The sequence below is a fragment of the Rhopilema esculentum genome, chromosome 21 (assembly GCF_057945365.1).
Source record: "Rhopilema esculentum isolate cy_ngs chromosome 21, ASM5794536v1, whole genome shotgun sequence".
Classification (NCBI taxonomy): Eukaryota; Metazoa; Cnidaria; class Scyphozoa; order Rhizostomeae; family Rhizostomatidae; genus Rhopilema; species Rhopilema esculentum.
In genome coordinates, this window is record NC_142835.1 from 4318406 (window position 1) to 4336562 (window position 18157).

Here is an 18157-nt window from a genome sequence, read left to right on the forward strand (position 1 = left end):
GTGTTGATAGCTGTGTGTGCACATGAAGAACATGAAGGTATAAAAGCAGATGGAAGTATTTGGAAACCATTCACCCAAGAATTTCCAGATGATATAGGGTACACATTTGAGATTGTAGATGGCGTATTCAGTATAACTGGTTGCAAAAGAACTGTGAATGGAAAACCCAATAAGAAGAAAGAACCTGTAATTCACCCATTTCCAAGCATAGATGAATTTATTGAAGATCATAATGTCATGCTTGCATTATCAACCCATGGACCAGTGTGAGTAATGACTTTGTTTTTATTTGAGCACCAGCTGTCAATTTAAAACATGTCTTCCCATTGAAAAAATTACAAGAAACTTTTCAAGAAAATGCCTTGAAACATGAGACATATGATCACTAATGTATAATCAAGTTATTGTTACAGTAGTGGTGAATTATTATCAGGTTTTTAATGAATAAATTTAAGCCAGCTAGATGGCAGAATAATTTTCCAGCTCATTGTATTCAATGAAATTGGTTTAAATGGAACAAAACACAAAAGAACTTGTCAAGCCGATAGGGTGTCTCAAAGGGCTTTGGAGGCTACAATAGGGAATTTACTCTGTTTTGAAAACTCAGGCTGCCTCAACATTTGCTAAGGAGGCAGTGCTATACCATCTTTGCTAAACCACTAATTTTGATTCTTTGATCTCATGCAAGCTGTGATGAAATTGTTCGTGATTTTGTCCAAGCTTTATATTGTCTCTACCTGAAGGATGGGGAGGAGGGGTAAAGGGAGGTTCTCAGCATGTTTCATGAAGGGCGTGTAATATGTTGGAAAGGAACATCCTCATTTGTCCTTTTCTTATCTGTTCACATTGTTTTATTGGAATTTTTGTAAATTGTGCACCTTTATGGAAGCTTTTATGTTTTATACTTGACAACTTGTTCAAGTGTCATAACGAACACTCTTTTCCTTGTGTTTCATTCATTGATTTTGAAAATATTTGAATGTTTAAAATCATCATCATTGAATGAATCATCATAATTTTAATGCCTTTGTTCATAAATTGAGCTGCCTCATTGATTCCACAAGTTTGTCACATTCTTTTACACACCTTAACAAGCAAATATTCCAGTTGTCTGAGTTAATTGTTTCTGTTTTATTTTCCAATGCTTTTGGCTCTTAAAGAAGCTATCGTTCTGAACTGAATCATAAAATATTAAAGTTAAATTGTCATGCAATATGGCCTTTGCGACCAATAGGCAGTATAATGCCTTACGGGGGTGTTTGGTTGTTGTAATGTCGGGAATCTAGGGGGGTTGACACTCTGACCGATAGCCTTAAAAAGAGGACTGTACAAAACAAACAATAATAATGATATCCTAAGCGCAAGGACGAATTCCCTATCGCTAACCCTAGCCTTGCACGGTGAAGAATAACTAGAAATATAACCACAAAATTTATTAGTGAAACAATGGCTCACTGTTCATGTCTCAACTACAAATATTATATACGTTAATACTGATAAAGTTAAAGCACATTAAATACAACTTTAGAAAGCTAATCAAATATATTTCAATAAAATACGACTTCCAAAGCAACTTAGCGGACCCAAAGACCATAAGGTATTACTCCGAGATTACGGGGGTATCTACCAGCTGTAAGCAAACTTATGCAATTTGAAGTGCTACTAAAGGATTCTTGCAAGAAACGTGATTACACACGTGGATGGCCTTACTTATTAGCTTAAGTAAAAAAGAATTGTATGACTGCAAACAAATCACTTATATACTTAAACCGATATAAGAAATATATAGATTCTTAGAAATGCTCTACGAATAACGATCTCCTGCAGTAATTCCTTACAATGAAGAAAGGTAAGCGTCCCTTAGCCTACAATACCTCAGATACCAACTCTATCTGTGTAATTATCCTATGCGCCCTTATTTCGCATATACAATAAAGGTGTACTCACAACCTTTTACACGTTGAGTCGAGCTTGTTTTTCCTTGCCTTGACGAGAAAACCATACGTCTGTTGGACTTCAGGACAAGAACTGATTAACAATGAGCGAAACTCCCTTCATATACGATTTCACAAAGGGACACGCTAATTGTTCTGTTAATAAATTTATATAAGCAAAAACAATAACTTCAACGAGTTTGTTACACGCATTGTTCAATTGTGTCCCAAATGCATATTTCGATTTACACCTTAGTAGCGTACGTGCTGTGAAGCTCGTCTTCATGACTGCAATCCGGCACGTCTTCTGTCCATATTAAAGCGTCAATAAATTTAAGAAGTATCGTAAATCCATTGCCATTGCGCGTGTCTTCTTAAACCCAGAGCTTGCTGTCTAGATGTAGCCCCCCCCTGGGTTCAGCACAGTAAACCTTTTTTGTAACGTTTGTTGGTAAAGTTGCTAGCTTTTTGGAAAAACTTTCTGACTTTGGGTAAGCAGGGACAAAAAAGTTGCTAGCTTTTTGGAAAAACTTTCTGACTTTGGGTAAGCAGGGACAAAAATGCTGTGTTTATTGAAGTGTCTACAAGTAAATAACCTTTCAAATTATGATATACTGCCTAATAGGCTTTTAAAAATTAGATGATACTTGATTTTATCAAATTTAATATTTATTGTTTTTATCTCTAGGAAATCCTTTTCATTTCGACGTTTGCAATTTCTTGAATCAAAATATAAACTACACTTGCTTCTGAATGAAATGAAGGAAATTGCTGCTTTGAAAGATATTGCACACAGAGACTTTTATAATGTCAGAAAGGTATTTATTCCTGTTACAAGTTTGTTGCCTTTTCGTGCCGTTTGTTGCCGTTTCGAAGTGTATGCTTTAGCTTGACTTGTGGAGTTGACATGTAAGCATGTTTATGATTAATTTTGTTGGTAGATATCGGACATCCTTTTTCTGTTTAACTGGCCAAGTTCTTTTGGCAATCAAAGGTAGTTGTATGCCATATTACTATTAATTTAGCAATTCAAAAAACTATAGAAAACTCCTATAGAAAACTTGACATATGTCCGGAACTTGGGGTCGCAAAGTTTGAAGTTTAACGCAAGGTTTAGAAGTGAACATTGAAAAACATTGAATTTTTAGAATTTAGGCATGTAGAAATAAGATATTTTTTTCGCATATGTAGAAGAGTACCTCCCTTTTTCGATTTTGCGTAACTGAAGTGATGTCTGGAGACTTTGAGTAACAAAGACAGCCAGAGCTGTTTGAAGAGAAGTATCACTTTAAAAAAGTCTCCTTTAAGAATAACGTATTAATTTGCTTTCCTCAATCAGCGAAAGTCATAAGTACTTATGGTTTGAATAGGGACCTAAATCGTAACACGGGCAATAGAATCAGTTCTTCATTTGCAGAAGTTTTCATTAGACTTTCCTTACAGGTCGATACTCACGTCCACGCTGCATCATGCATGAATCAAAAACATTTGCTAAGATTCATCAAGAAGAAATCCAAAAAATTTGGTGATGAAATAGTCAGCAAAGTGAATGAGAAGGATGCTACATTGAATGAGGTCTGAATGGTACTTTTATATTTATGACAATGTACAGTGCGTGCTTTGCTATATCAGTGTTGAGTGGTTTACCTTTTTTCATTTCTACATATTTACCGAAAGTTCTGCCTCATGTGAAAAGTATGGGGAAAGTTTGCCAAAATAATTGAACAGTTCACACTAAGGCCGTGTTCATAAACATAAAAGATTGCATGCGTTCCAACCTGTTCCGTTCCAAGAAGTGGTATACTCGGGGCTTTCATTTACGTAAGAACGAAAGCGCATTGAAAACATTATCAAAAGCATAATGATACACAGGCATTTTTTTGGTTCAGGTTCCAGGAAACGGAAGAAAACATTGCTAATTTTTCAGACTGCTTACATGGTTCCCGATTGTTGCTAAGAAAGTCTGCTGTTCCATAAAGTGGAACAGAACCTTAACTTTCCCTTTTAGACAGAAACTCGAACTAGTGTGTATTTTTCCGGCTTCCGTGTAAATACTCAACTTGTCCGTTCCGTAAACTAGAATGAAAATGCACCGATACGCAATCTCCACGGTCTTAAACTTGTAAAATAATGTGAGGGTAATGTCTTCTAAATCATTTTGCTCACGTAATCCAAATTTTGATATATTGAAGTGTCAGAATTATCGAATCAAACTGAGATTTATAAAATATGCTCTTGTTGCAGGTTTTTGAAAGTCTTGGCCTAAATGCCTTTGAACTGACTGTCGATAAGTTGGATGTGCATGCTGTAAGTTTCTGTTTTCTTTCTTTGCAAATGAAAGGCTCAAGATTTTAGAAACATCTGTACGTCTGGAAAAGTGGGAGTGGGAAATGTTGTGTCTGGAAAATGCAAGAATAGTCCAAATCACGTTATATTGTCAATACTACTGCTTCACACGAGACTTTCAGTTTAATTTCATTGAACAACGCTAAATATCAACGAGATAATTGGAGGGTTAAATGATCCATTGAACATTTACATCCTTGAGAGAGTCCGCATCCTAAGAGAGTTAAACTAGGGCGGCAAAACGAATCCAACTTTACCCATTGGATGCCGCTCATTTGAAAGCTCAATTCGTTTGGCCAAGGCCTTAGTTACTATTTTTTTATTCTCAAATGGCTAGAAGATTTTCTAAGAATTCTTTTGCTTTCTTTTTGAAGTTTTCTTATGATGAAAAAGATTATCACCATGTTATGAATTTTCTACCAAACAAACATGCAGTTGTTGGGAAGTAAAAAGTTGCTCTTTTATCTTAGGACAACAATACCTTCCAAAGATTTGACAAGTTCAATCTCAAGTATAACCCAGTTGGTAAGTCTTGTTTTGTTTTGTGAAACATGACCGCGTCTTTCGTCATTTTAAGTCGTGTCTAGCTGAAGGATCCAGAGTATAAAACGTCGGAACATAGATCAAAAAATTCTACGCTAGGAAGTATACATACCCAGTTCTGGATCGAAATAGTCCAATCAGAAACGCGAGCACATGACTGTTAAGGTTGACCAATCAGTGCCGCTTGCCGATTGAGAATGTTACCAATGGAGTCCTAAGCTGAAAACGAACTCTTTTTGTCTACACAATAGTGGCTTTTTCATGTTAATGTAGATAAATTCCAAAACTGCTAAATGGAACGACAATTGGGCTCTACCAATAATCGGATTTATTAACACAAGTCATTTTTTAAACAAAATTCTATCCAATGTGAACCCGGATCGATTGAACATCTGTGATATGATTTCTCCAAAATTCTACATCTGAATTTTACATCTCAAACGTATTCAGATGATCAAAAGTAACTTATACTATATTGTTCTTAGGGATATTTTTCACTCTAGCCTTATTCATTTTAGTGTCTTATAACCATCTATTGTTACTTGTAACTTTTAGTTTTATGTTACCATTGTGTTTCAGGTCAGAGTCAAATCCGCGACATCTTTCTGAAAACTGATAATGCCATGCAGGGTAAATACTTTGCTCAACTTATAAAGGTGAATTTTACTCAATGATTTGCAATTTTTCCATTCTCATGTGTTGTTTTATTTTAAGAGACGCTTCTAAAAATTCTCCTCGTGGTCGGTCGAATGCTTAAACAAAGGTTTAGATTGTTTTTCTTTTCAACTTATAATAGAAATGATTGTGAAATGCGTCATCTAACTATTCAAAACTCTTTTTGAATGTCCAAAACTCGTCTGGATTGTAAATTAACAATGGCACTTTTAATGAAAGTTTGAGTTTTAGTTGAGATATTTCCTTGTTCTAATAGGAAGTTCTATCTGATTTGGAGTTCAGCAAGTATCAAATGGTAGAGCTTCGAGTTTCCATTTATGGCCGTAGCAAAGATGAATGGGACAAGTTAGCAAAATGGGCGATTGCCCACAATGTTTACTCGTACAATGTCAGATGGCTCATTCAAGTTCCTAGGCTCTAGTGAGTGACTGATTCTTTCTTAAGCACCCATATTCTTTATTTCCTATCCCCTTTGCCCCGTAGAATTTAGATACACATAATTAAGGGTATTTCTCACTTTGAGAACAATGTTTCGAGTACAATGTGTACACAGAAGACTTCGAGTAGAATGTTTTAACAATGTGTTAATGGTAGAAATTGTTTGTACAACCTCAAAAGAATGCAGTAGCACATAATGTGCTTTCTAAAATTTAGTTGCTTCAAAATATTATATTTAACTTGCTTCTTTATTCTTTTAAGCGATATTTATCGATTGAAAGGGATGCTAAAGAATTTTGAGGAACTCCTTGATAATATCTTCAGGCCCTTGTTTGAAGTTACCATTGATCCACAGACGCATCCAGAATTGCATCAATTTCTAAAACAGGTTTGTCGGCTTGAATTTCAACCTAAGCTTATCTAACAGCCTTTAATTACATTACAAGGATAAGGTGGTAGCAGTTTATTGATATGTTGTTGTAGTTGGATCACATGATTTAAGGTGGAAGTTTGCATTTCGTAGCTACAATGCCTGCCAAAAGTACTTGGAACACCCACCAATTTACGCTGCATTTGATATCTTTCATTCCTTTCATGAAAAAAATTTGCTACTTCCGCCCCCTTCCCCCTCAAACAATGTTGATGATTTAGAGAAATATCATAAAAGAAGCGCAAAAGAAAGTGCTTCCTAAAATCCTAGTCCGTTTGATAGTAAACCAACATTGTTCCGTGGGGGAGAGGGGGATGATTGGTTTTGACCTTAGAAATTGATGTCAGTGTTCCAAGACTTTTGGCAGGCATTGTCTGAAAATTTTCTCGAAAACAGCAATCTGCGATATCAAAACATTGTGCTACCCTAGGGTTTTCGATGGTGCTGATCTCAATGCTACTAATGAAAATTCGAAATTTTCACTCTTTACCCAGTTAAAAGGGGGGGAGGGGGTTTGGACTCTGAACGATTGATATAGTAGATATCCGAGTATTGTTATTTGTTACAAAAAACATTCTACTGATTTTTTCCGTCAATATCATTTAAATCATTATTGAATACAAGTATTTTGTGCAGAATTCGATCATCGGTTTAAGAAACCTATCAATTTTCAAAGAAAAAACAGTATAGTTTAGTGCTTTTGAAAAAGTGTTTTTTTGCTGAAAAGTCCCCTTATTTATGGTTTAATTGTTGATGAAAAAACAAAAAAATTCATGAGAATGTCTACAAACCATGCATGATATGAATAATTGCGAACAACATGCTGGTGAGAAACTGTGCAAATGGCTCAATTTTATCCACCATAACCCTCCCAAAACCATCTACGAATTTAATAAATTTGCTTAGGCTATGCTCCTTCGCATTCACATGTGGCAACATGGTAGCGCTCATAGACACCCCATTCCCTATTATTTTCTATCTTCCCTTGTCCCAGTAATTGGAAAATGGTTTGTGCCAATTATAATTGTTCGTTTTCCATTGTTAAAGTATGCTAGGAATTGAAAGAACGCTCCTTTCCTAATGGGCACGTGATGTAGTATGAAAATGCCTATTGCCAATGGTTACCAACGGTCTACAGCCACGGTCTACACATTTAAAATGTTCATAAAAATCGTATTTTTCAAAGAAAGTAGACGAAACCTCGTCAGTAGGTGTGCATGGCTGGTATAGAAAATATTGTAGGTTTTCAGATCGATACAAGTTGTAAAACTGAAGAAATTCAGGAAAGTGTCAACGGTCTACACTTTCTGAGAATTGAATTTGAAGTACTCTAGATCTTATTCTCCTTTTGAGTGTAGACCGTGGGATTTTCGTCATATTTTGCCGTTTTCTTCATGGAATTCATACAAAGGTTAATTTTATCTTTGAGGGGTATTATTATACACCTTTTGGGTGAATTTGGGGGCAAACATCCCCCTGACAAGTCAGAAAATTGCGAAGGAACAGCCACGGTCTACACAACGGTCTACAAGCGTTCATTTCCGAGGGTGAGAGTTGCCTTGCGGGGCCTTGTCCTTCACATCGACGCGCGCTACATTCGATGAAATAATATATTTTGTTGTGGCAAATGTCACGCAAACAAATACAGCAATCAATTAACGATGAAATAATCTGCCTTGCGCTTTATGAAGACAAAAGTAGCAGGTAGAGTCTAACTTAAAGGCCATTTTGACAATGCAGTAACAGTAGGGAAGAGGGCTTTCTTTGTAGTGCTTCTGGGCCAAGCATTTAGGAGCGCAGGAAGGCGAGTGGATGTCAGTTTTATTTCAGTTCCCTTACCAACCAACATGGAATAGTAGATCAATCAGTTGGGAACTCTGATGTGGGAAACACGGGGTTCCTTTCTACAATTTAGGTAAACACTCTGAAATTTGTGATTTGGGCACTGAATTGCACAACAAGGGCCTATATGAATGACAACTTGTAAATCCGTGATAAAAGGAGAGCAACTACCCGACATAATTCTCAAATACGACCTTATCTATAATTAGAAACATGAAACAGAGGAATCGATGTCACTTTTATAAAATTGCATCCTTTCCATTTTTAGATTATTTTCTAGCTGCCACTCATATTTGTCTCCTTCATCTATCCCATTATTTCTTAGACAGCCATCTGGCTACGAGCCTTTGAAAAGATTCAAAATACAATCTTGATCTTATTTATTGGAAATCGATTTTGATTTTAGCAATTTTCACCTTAATTGAAATATGGCATTTAGTTTTATGGGGGTAGCTTGCCCCCACCCCCGAAAAGAGACAATACCCCCATATCTCCTTATCGGTAACACGTACGATGTTGAAAATGGCAGAAATGGAATCAGCACCATCAAAAACCTATAGGTAGATATTGGTTTTGGTGGAATATCTAATAAGCTTCAAAATGAAATTCAGACAATGCCTGCCAAAAGTACTTGGAACACCCACCAATTTACGCTGCATTTGATATCTTTCATTCCTTTCATGAAAAAAATTTGCTACTTCCGCCCCCTTCCCCCTCAAACAATGTTGATGATTTAGAGAAATATCATAAAAGAAGCGCAAAAGAAAGTGCTTCCTAAAATCCTAGTCCGTTTGATAGTAAACCAACATTGTTCCGTGGGGGAGAGGGGGATGATTGGTTTTGACCTTAGAAATTGATGTCAGTGTTCCAAGACTTTTGGCAGGCATTGTAGTTGGTTAGGAACTAAGACACTGAATAAATCTGTATGCAGGTTTATTTTTATCTCCTAGCTACAGTTTAAACAGTTATATAACTAGTAGAAAAAGTTCATTGAATCCTGCATTCTTTCGTTGCATCCTAATTGATATATTATTTCACTTGCAAATATTCGACTGGTCTCAAATGTGTCTATTTAATATAAGTAAATAATCATCCTGTTGCAAATTGCTTGTTCGTTTTGAAACTGTTTTATTTTAGCTGTTAACTATTTTCTCTGCATAATGTTTTAACCGCATTTACATCATGTATCATTTCATATCGTTTTTCCTATTATTGTTCTTACTAAGAACCTTTCTTTAGGTCAAGTGTAGCTTTAATTAACGCATATCTTGTGAAATCGCCCTCTGGAATAGTCTTTAGATATATTTGATTATTGTGCTTTCAATAAATTGCTTATAGTTTATCACTTCGATAAAGCGAAAAACCTGTTTTATTTGGCTTCATCACGATAGTGATCAATTTTTTTGTCCACTGTTTGATTTTATTTTATTATCACCACTTCTTTATTGTTTCAATATTCTTTGGACCTCTGGCTAAAACCCAATTTCATGCTTATAGATTGTTGAGAAATTGATAATACCTTGATAATAATAGATAATAATGGAAAATTATTTTTCTTGTTTTAACATCCTGTCCAAAATCATTATTTTGATCATTTCCATACCCCCATCATCAAGTGCTCAGTTATTAAGGGTATATTTGTTTTACATGAATGGATGTATACGGTTACTGTTGTATTCATACATTGTTTGCAGGTGATTGGATTCGACAGTGTGGATGACGAAAGCAAACCAGAGGACATTGTATTCTCACAATCAACACCGCGGCCAAAGGCCTGGACATCAGAAAAGAACCCGCCATATGCTTATTACCTCTATTTCATGTACTCCAACATAGTTGTGCTCAACCATTTGAGAAAGTGAGATTTGTTTTTGTTCAGATGCAAGTAAACACTGGTGTATATTAGCTGCAATTAAGTACAGTAATATGAGACATTTTTGCATTGAAGTATCCATAGCGTATATAATCTTTACTGAAGACAAAATCAAGCGAAGTTCGTGTCGTTATCATTGATTGTTGTTGTACTTTTTTTACATAGAGAGCGAGGCTTCAACTTCTTCAGTTTGAGGCCACATTGTGGCGAGGCTGGGCCAGTCCATCATTTGGTCACAGCCTTCATGTTGGCAGAAAATATTTCTCACGGTCTTCTACTAAGGAAGGTTGGTAAATACCTGATGTATGCGCCTTCTTTAAATTTCTTTGGTGTACTGCTTCTTTGCGGTATTTCAAGTTATTACTTAAAAGTTTTATATTCAAAAGAATGGTATTGAGTTTGTATTCAGTTCGGTATCTTCATCAAACCACTCTCTCTTAAATTATGTTTGTTGTGTATTGTAGATAATAAGTTTCATGTTTGTGACAATAAAAGTGAAAAACTGGAATTTGTTGCAAGAATGGATTTGTTTTTCCCCTTAATCCCATGTTTTAATAGTATCTCAACATTGCTTGCAGATTCCAGCATTGCAATACCTCTACTATCTTGCACAAATTGGCATTGCAATGTCACCACTAAGCAACAACTCACTGTTTCTGAACTACCATCGCAATCCTCTTCCGGAGTACCTAGCACGTGGGCTTCAAGTTTCTATATCAACAGATGACCCTTTGCAGTTCCATTTTACAAAGGTAGAAACTTCTGAGAGCATGTTCGGCTTTTGAGTCAGCTAAATTCAGTTTTCTGATGGAAGTCTTGCCTTCTAGGACACCATTTTGTTTTCAGTAAAATGTACTCTGTATGTTATGGGCCTAGAATATGATGGAATGGCTTCTGTACAATACTTTTCAAAAGTTAGAAAAGTCTATGAGTTAGGTCTTTTCTATCTTCAACACTGTTTAGGGATTTATAACCAGCAAAAGCTTGAAACGAAAAACACTCGAAATGATTCATAAAGCTTGAGGTTGGTGTCTCAAAAGCAAAGAAGAGCTTGTATTTCTTAAACTTTGCGCTTTTGGTATATAGAATAGAACGGTTCTTAGTTTTCTTAGTTGCTACTCTGAGTTCATGCTAAATGTTTCTCTTATAATTTATGCTTCAAGCTGCCTGTTTGTTTTTCAAGGAGCCTCTTATGGAGGAATACAGTATTGCTGCCCAAGTTTGGAAGCTAAGTCAAACGGATATGTGCGAATTAGCGAGAAACAGCGTACTCATGAGTGGATTTGAGAATCAGGTGAGAATATAAATGCTGTTTTCAGTATTGCCAAATTGAAAATTCTATCTGTATCAGTTTTGAACTGCTTGCATCAGATGAATTGTTCCCCTAATTACCTCACAACACAATGCTTAGCGTTTGTAAGTAAAAACAATTAAAATTACATTCTCTTTTTACATTAGTGTATTTGTCGCATAGCATTCATATATAACGCTTGAATTTAAAACACTGTAAAAGATAGTATACAAAAATACAATCAATATTAGTTGAATAGGAATGCAACGTAATACAGAAATAATAAAATTTTCTATAAGAAATTATCTTTTTTCTTTTGTCGTTACTTTTCACTTAGGCTTTTTGGGAACCATTTAATAGATAGGTCAATAGATGTTTTAGGGGCATATATAAGCATACGGGGTACCCTAATTCATGCATATTTTGGTGTTACCCGCATATGCTATGTTTGTTCGTTTTTTATTGATTAATTGGCACTATCCAGCCCCTTTCCCCATCACTTTGAGAATGTTACTAGCATACCCTGTAGATTGTTGCTATTCCTTCTTCAGTCTTTCTCGCTTTGCTAACAGTTGCAAATCATCGAGGGCCTCAAAGCCCCTTCTCACCTATGATAAAATTCTTTCTCAATACTAGGTGAAAGCCCACTGGCTTGGCGAGAATTTCTTTTTGGATGGCCCTGCTGGCAACGACATGTCGAAATCAAATGTTCCTGACATCAGAATATCTTATAGACACGAGACTCTGCTCGAAGAACTTGATATCATTTGCAGTCGTGCATGAAATTGTGTAGACGATATAATAATTTTTATATAGATTTATCTTTAAAGTTCTAGTGACCTTCTTTTATAGGAAAAACTACTTTTTAGGCTCTTGTTTAAGTTATTTTTGTTTCTTCTATTGAATCACTTTTCCTTTTCCTGATGATATTTATTTCAATTTTTATATAACATTTTGTGCGATTCTCTTGTTTTGATTTATTTTATAACTTCTTATTTATTGCACTAAGTTCCTAAAATTATTTCGACAATACCTCGCTTCTTCGACTGAAGTACCGAGTCATTAAAAACAGGTACTATTTTTCTGAATAAGCAAGTGGGCCTTTCCGATTAAGTGGTGAAGTGTTTTTGAAAACTGTTTTGCTATTGATGATACCAAAATGAAATCATGCTCATCAAGACCGATTTCCCTACGCACCAACAAATTCTTTTAGCGTACTTCTTTGTGGCTCTACGTCAGCTAGTTCCCCTATGTTATGCCCCTTCAAAATTTTAGCGTTTTTACCCAAGGAAACCAATTTTACGTAACAGCGAACCAGAGCCCAAAGCCTAATTTGAAGAAAATAAACTACCGCTCGTTAGTTATGTTGCAGCAAACATTCCATTTGCAACACTGCAACAATATAAAGCAAAAATGTAGACTTTTCTTTTTCTTAGAACATTTTCAAGAACTACATCACCGTGCTCTAATTATTTTTGCACCTTTGTTGAGAATGATTAATGTAAAAATCGAGATTGATAATGTATATCTAGTCAAAAAAATTGTATCACAGTATTTTATTATATTGGCATTGCTTTTTTTAAATATTTTAGAAATACTGTTTTTAACTCGTATTTATTCTTATAAACCGAAGCTTATGTTCTCTCTTATTCCATCCAGCACTTGTGTCTTTCATGCGTATTACAACTGCTGTTTTATAAATTTTTCTTTTTTATTCGAAAAAACTGGTGTAGCTGCAATCTCCTGCTAGCTTATGATGAGTTCATCAACACAAACCCAAAAGTTAGGGTGCAAACAGGGACATCGCTCCTGGGGTGCACCATAGTAATGTGCCCCCAACTTTTTGGGAAATACCCTTACTTAAGAAACAACCTCTCTGAAAAAGTACCTTTTTAACAACATGGGGCACCTCTATTAAATGTGCCCATGTCCAACTTTGAAAAGGTTTTTGCGAGCGTGGGTGTAAATAGGGTGCTAAAATCCTCGAAGCTGAACCGTTTATTTTATTAGCATTTGAAAAATTAATGAAGGAAACGTTCGAGGTGTCCTGATCGTTATCCATTCCCTATTGTGAATTGCTTTAATATATTAAGCTGGGCTTGCTTGTTATGCAATTTATTCTACAGTTGTTATAACCAGGAATGCTTGCTTAACAGATGAACTCGCACATTTTAACATACAAAGCCTTCGGTCCCAGAACAAGCCACGAAAATGGGTACCAACCAAAATCTTTGTTAAATGTTTCCTCAAAGTTAATAGTCTTTCTGCATTCTCGGCATCACACCAGTCGTTTTGACCAACAATACTCGATCAAAAATTTCTGTTTACAGTATGTTGACCAACCTGGATCGCAGAATAGCGAAAGATCAGCGTGATGATAGAGAATTGGTAGATATTATCGAACATAATTGAGTCAAATTCGCTTATACAACCAGTTAATAATATAACATATAATTCATAATTAACATAATTAACATAATTCATCATTAAAGGCTTTAAGATAAATTTTTATTGTCTTTCAACAATATAATAAGAAACCCGTCATAGTTAAACTTGTAACAGGGGAAGTTCTCATCAAAATAAATCTTTCACAATTCTGTATTCAGCTTGCCTTCCACCTTTTCTTGCAACCCAGTTACTCGTGCTTCATATTTAAGAAAACATTAATCCAGTACTACCGTTTCTTAATTAATCCAGAATGATAAGATGAGAAATTCAAAATTAAATTCAATGCATTCCTAGAGCTAGCAATACAAATTTTCTTTTTATAACAACATACTTGACATAAACAAATGTATATGTATATACTTGTTACATTTCATGATTCTATAAGCCCGATAAACTCTTAACGTATTACTCTAGCCTAAAACATAAATCCTAATATTCAATAACCGCTCCCAAACCATAAATGTTCAACCCATTGATATAATTTACATGAATCTAGCAACTACTTAGGACTTTGGGCATCTTTGGCCCCAGACTCCAGAATTCTGAGCTCTTCCAGTAAGGTTTCATGACGGAATGACACACGAATATCCGGGACATTTGTCTTCGCAATATCGTTCCCAAAATGCCCTTGCTCTTGCAGATGCTCACCTAGCCAATGTTGCTTTACCTGAGATGAAAATAGCATAAAAAACTAACATGTTATTACTAAATACTGACCATGCCTAAGGGACTCAATAGAGAGGGCAACATCCGCGGGCTAATGGAAACAATTTGCGAAACAATATTCAGTACACGGTTAATTCAAAGTATCCGTCACGTTGTATATTACACCATATGTATCCCAGTATACATTCTTTGGTAATGGAACCATACCAAAAACAAAGGAGATATTTCTTCGATGTGCCAAGCAGGGGTGTAGTACTAGGGGGCTGAACCCACCCCCCTTGCTGATGCCGAAAACTGGCAAATTCTACTTTTACTATTGTTGTTCGCACGAGTCCCCTTGTCATTTCGATCGCACTACACCACTGGTAAAAGGTGACAGTTGCTTCAACTTTGCTAAAATAAATTCTTCTTTTTTAAGAAGTAACTTAATCAATGCTAGAAAAAATACAGTGAGATGCCCCGGCTGTTCAAGGATCAAGTGCACAAACCTTTTGCTCAAAGCCACTCATTAATACGCTGTTTCGGGCAAGTTCACACATATCGGTTTGACTGAACTTCCAAACCTGCGCCACAATGCTGTACTCTTCCATCAAGGGTTCCTAAAAAGCAAGAATACATCATGTTCGCTATGAAAATTATCTTTATCTGATGTTTGACGTCATAAATCGCTGAAATTATCTAATCATAATTGAACATATCAAATCGTTTATAAATGTGTATAACAGCCCTCTTCCACCTTTTTCAAATAGCCTGGTGTGGTAAAAGTAGAATTGGAAAGGTATCGTGATCGTTGCCTTGGCCCGTTACCCCGTTTGTGATAGTCTGGCGTTGTAAATCGCAAGAAGGGGATCTTTAAGTGTCGGGAAGATTTAAGAGTCAAAGAGGAGATCTTTAAGCATTGAATCTTTCTTATCGTACAAATGCACAACACAGCTCAAAGTCAGTTGTTCAAAACTGATTGTTAAATTAAATCGTAACAAAAAATTGTTTGCATATGAGAAAAAAATCCACAATTGAAGCAAAGAGGAAGAAGGAAAAGTTGATGGTTTGGAAAATTGAAAGTAAATGTAACTAATTGGTAGAAACATTTTGAGAAACAAACCTTTGTGAAATGGAACTGCAACGGATCATCGGTGGATATGGAAACAAGAAGGCCTCTTGCATGATATTCAGGAAGTGGGTTGCGATGGTAGTTCAGAAACAGTGAGTTGTTGCTTAGTGGTGACATTGCGATGCCAATTTGTGCAAGGTAGTAGAGGTATTGCAGTGCTGGAATCTGCAGATTATTTGATTGTACTTTATTACATGGAAGTACGGAAAGAAATAGAAGCAATAACAACAGAAAAAGTTAAAACTCAAACCGTAAATCTTGAAACATCGATGTCTAATTCAATGCAAAAATAAGCTGCGTGACTGGATACAGTAGAAATAAAAATTCTAAACAAAGTTGAAGTTTTTACCACGAAAGCACAACTATTATTCCTATCAATATTCAATTTAGATGCTGCTAATATCTATTAAAGATCTTTATTCTCAGATATCAATTTGAATCTCCCTTTACATCAATTCTTTGAACATTTTAGAAACGTGTTTCTGCCTTCACAAAGAAAATTTTCCCAGCAAGAATCTTCCATTGTAGCAAATGTAAAATGTGGATGGAAAACATTAAAACAAACTTAGTGAAACAGTAAAAGTCGAAAAAGAATAAAGAAACATATCATTTTTAAACTCTTTGCCAAATTATCAAAAAATTCAGTTTGTGCAAGAGAAAAACTAGCTTTAGCGAAGCGTAATTTTGCACAAAAAAGTCATGAAGAACGTAGAATCGTTTTCAATCCTTCATCCTATGTAGTTTATTTTGATACCTTTCGGAGTAGAAGTCCATGTGAAATGTTTTCAGCGAGCATAAATGCGGTGACAAGATGGTGAACTGGGCCTGCCTCACCACAATGTGGACGAAGGTTGAAGATGTTGAAGCCCCTCTCACTGTCACATAAAATAGATTCTCAATTACTCAAATCGATTCAATAAAATTATTATGTGCACCTTCCACGTGTGAAACAACACATTTAAACTACTGATTTCTTGAGAAACTAGAGACAGTATTTTAAACGAAAACAGAGAATAAAACGTTGTAAAATAAAAAGCTTAGAAAACTAGAGTGGGAAAACCTTATGACGAAGCCAAAAATCATGAAGCGACATTGAATAAACGTTTCATAAATAATGGCAAGAAATAAAATATACAGAGAATGCAAAAATTCCTCACGACAGAATAACTTTTTTCGAAACAAGTTTACAAAGATGACAAATAATATAGCTTTAAAAAACTTGAGGTACGATAATAATTGCGCAAAATACAAAGACCCATAGGGGTTCGAATGCAGTTAATCTGTTACAGATTTCCTGTGGTATGGTAAGCGGAAGAACCGAGCTTTTGCCAACTGAATATTTTTCTTTTGGCCTGGTTCATAATTTTTAAAATCAGGGCAAAATTACATTGATTTGATTGGAAAAGAGCCTGTGCACGTGTGGCAACATCTCAGGCAGTCCGGAACAAAGCTAGCTGATTATGCACGTTTCGAGGAATTCCATGATGTTCATTTAGGTTGTGCTCTCCGAATTCTAAAATATGCTTATATGACGTAATCATTTTCCCACTCTCAGACTGCGTTCGAACCAAAATAAGTTGTTTATACAGTGAATCGCCATGAAGCATCAAAGGCATAACTAAAGAGTAACAGTAAAAACTAACCGTCTGAGATGGTTTAGCACGACCATATTTGAGTAAATGTAATAGAGATAGTAAGCATATGGAGGATTGCTCTGTGCCACCCATGAGGCAGGCTTCGGGCAGAATTTGTTAAACATTATGTCTTCCGGTTTGCTTTCATCATCAACGCTGTCGAATCCAATCACCTAAAAAGTTATAGAAGCGAATTCATCTTCACTGACAGGTGCAAATGCTACATTGAAATTTGCAAAAATACTTATAGAATATCTATTAAAATGACTGAGGCCTTCAGATTACTACAGATAGTTTTCCATAATTTACAATTAAAACGATTGCCAGTTCCCGATAACTGGAACCTCCAACTGGAAGATGAAAATGGTTTGAGTTAACAAATGTTCGCGCTTTCGGGGGTTCGAGCGTATTCGGGAAAGGTTCAAGAAGAGAATGTAAAAACAATCGAGTTATCGGGGGGTTCACCCTATCAGGATTACACTATATTGTATACGATTATGGTGTCCATCTTATGCTTATCATTCCATTATTAGCTCAAGATTTTAAAAAAGATTGAAATCATACCTGGGCAAGGAATTTGTGAAGTTCTGGGTGAGACTGTGGATTGACAGTAACCTCAAAAAGCGGCCGGAAAAGATTGTCCAGAATTTGCTCGAAGTTCTGAATTTGGTTCTTGGAACGGTAGATGTCACTGTCAAAAAAATTGAATTTCATAAAAAGCTTGATTGATTAGAACGATAGGCTTTGGTGGTGGATGGATAACTGACAATAGTTGTTTTTTTAATATATTTACAGATCTGAATTGGTTAATCTCAGGGTCGAGCTTTTCCCATTAAAATAAGCAGCTGGAAAAAAGCTCAACTTGAAAGCTTGCGTTCTTGTTTGTCTTAAATGTATTACCAAACGATTTTTAAGCCATGTGACAA

At 35.7% G+C, this 18157-nt stretch overlaps 2 protein-coding genes across 3 annotated transcripts in view; one reads left to right on the top strand and one right to left on the bottom strand.

Moving 5' to 3' along the window:
- LOC148957583 (AMP deaminase 2-like) overlaps positions 1–13031 on the top strand; it is a 14058-nt gene extending 1027 nt beyond the window's left edge. The window contains exons 3-15 of the mRNA XM_089115038.1: positions 11–266; positions 2623–2752; positions 3378–3509; positions 4179–4241; positions 4751–4805; positions 5403–5479; positions 5755–5918; positions 6198–6324; positions 9903–10066; positions 10247–10367; positions 10660–10833; positions 11265–11375; positions 12009–13031. Coding sequence (XP_088971164.1) covers positions 11–266; positions 2623–2752; positions 3378–3509; positions 4179–4241; positions 4751–4805; positions 5403–5479; positions 5755–5918; positions 6198–6324; positions 9903–10066; positions 10247–10367; positions 10660–10833; positions 11265–11375; positions 12009–12155 — 1721 coding nt within the window. The 3' untranslated portion in view covers positions 12156–13031. The remainder of the gene's footprint in view (positions 1–10; positions 267–2622; positions 2753–3377; positions 3510–4178; positions 4242–4750; positions 4806–5402; positions 5480–5754; positions 5919–6197; positions 6325–9902; positions 10067–10246; positions 10368–10659; positions 10834–11264; positions 11376–12008) is intronic.
- LOC135684252 (AMP deaminase 2) overlaps positions 12459–18157 on the bottom strand; it is a 17020-nt gene continuing 11321 nt past the window's right edge. For both annotated transcript variants that reach the window (XM_065199724.2, XM_065199723.2), the window contains exons 10-15: positions 17796–17922; positions 17241–17404; positions 16352–16472; positions 15589–15762; positions 14975–15085; positions 12459–14487 (exon numbers count right to left, since the gene is read on the bottom strand). In XM_065199724.2, the coding sequence (XP_065055796.2) occupies positions 14320–14487; positions 14975–15085; positions 15589–15762; positions 16352–16472; positions 17241–17404; positions 17796–17922 (865 nt within the window). In that variant the 3' untranslated portion in view covers positions 12459–14319. The remainder of the gene's footprint in view (positions 14488–14974; positions 15086–15588; positions 15763–16351; positions 16473–17240; positions 17405–17795; positions 17923–18157) is intronic.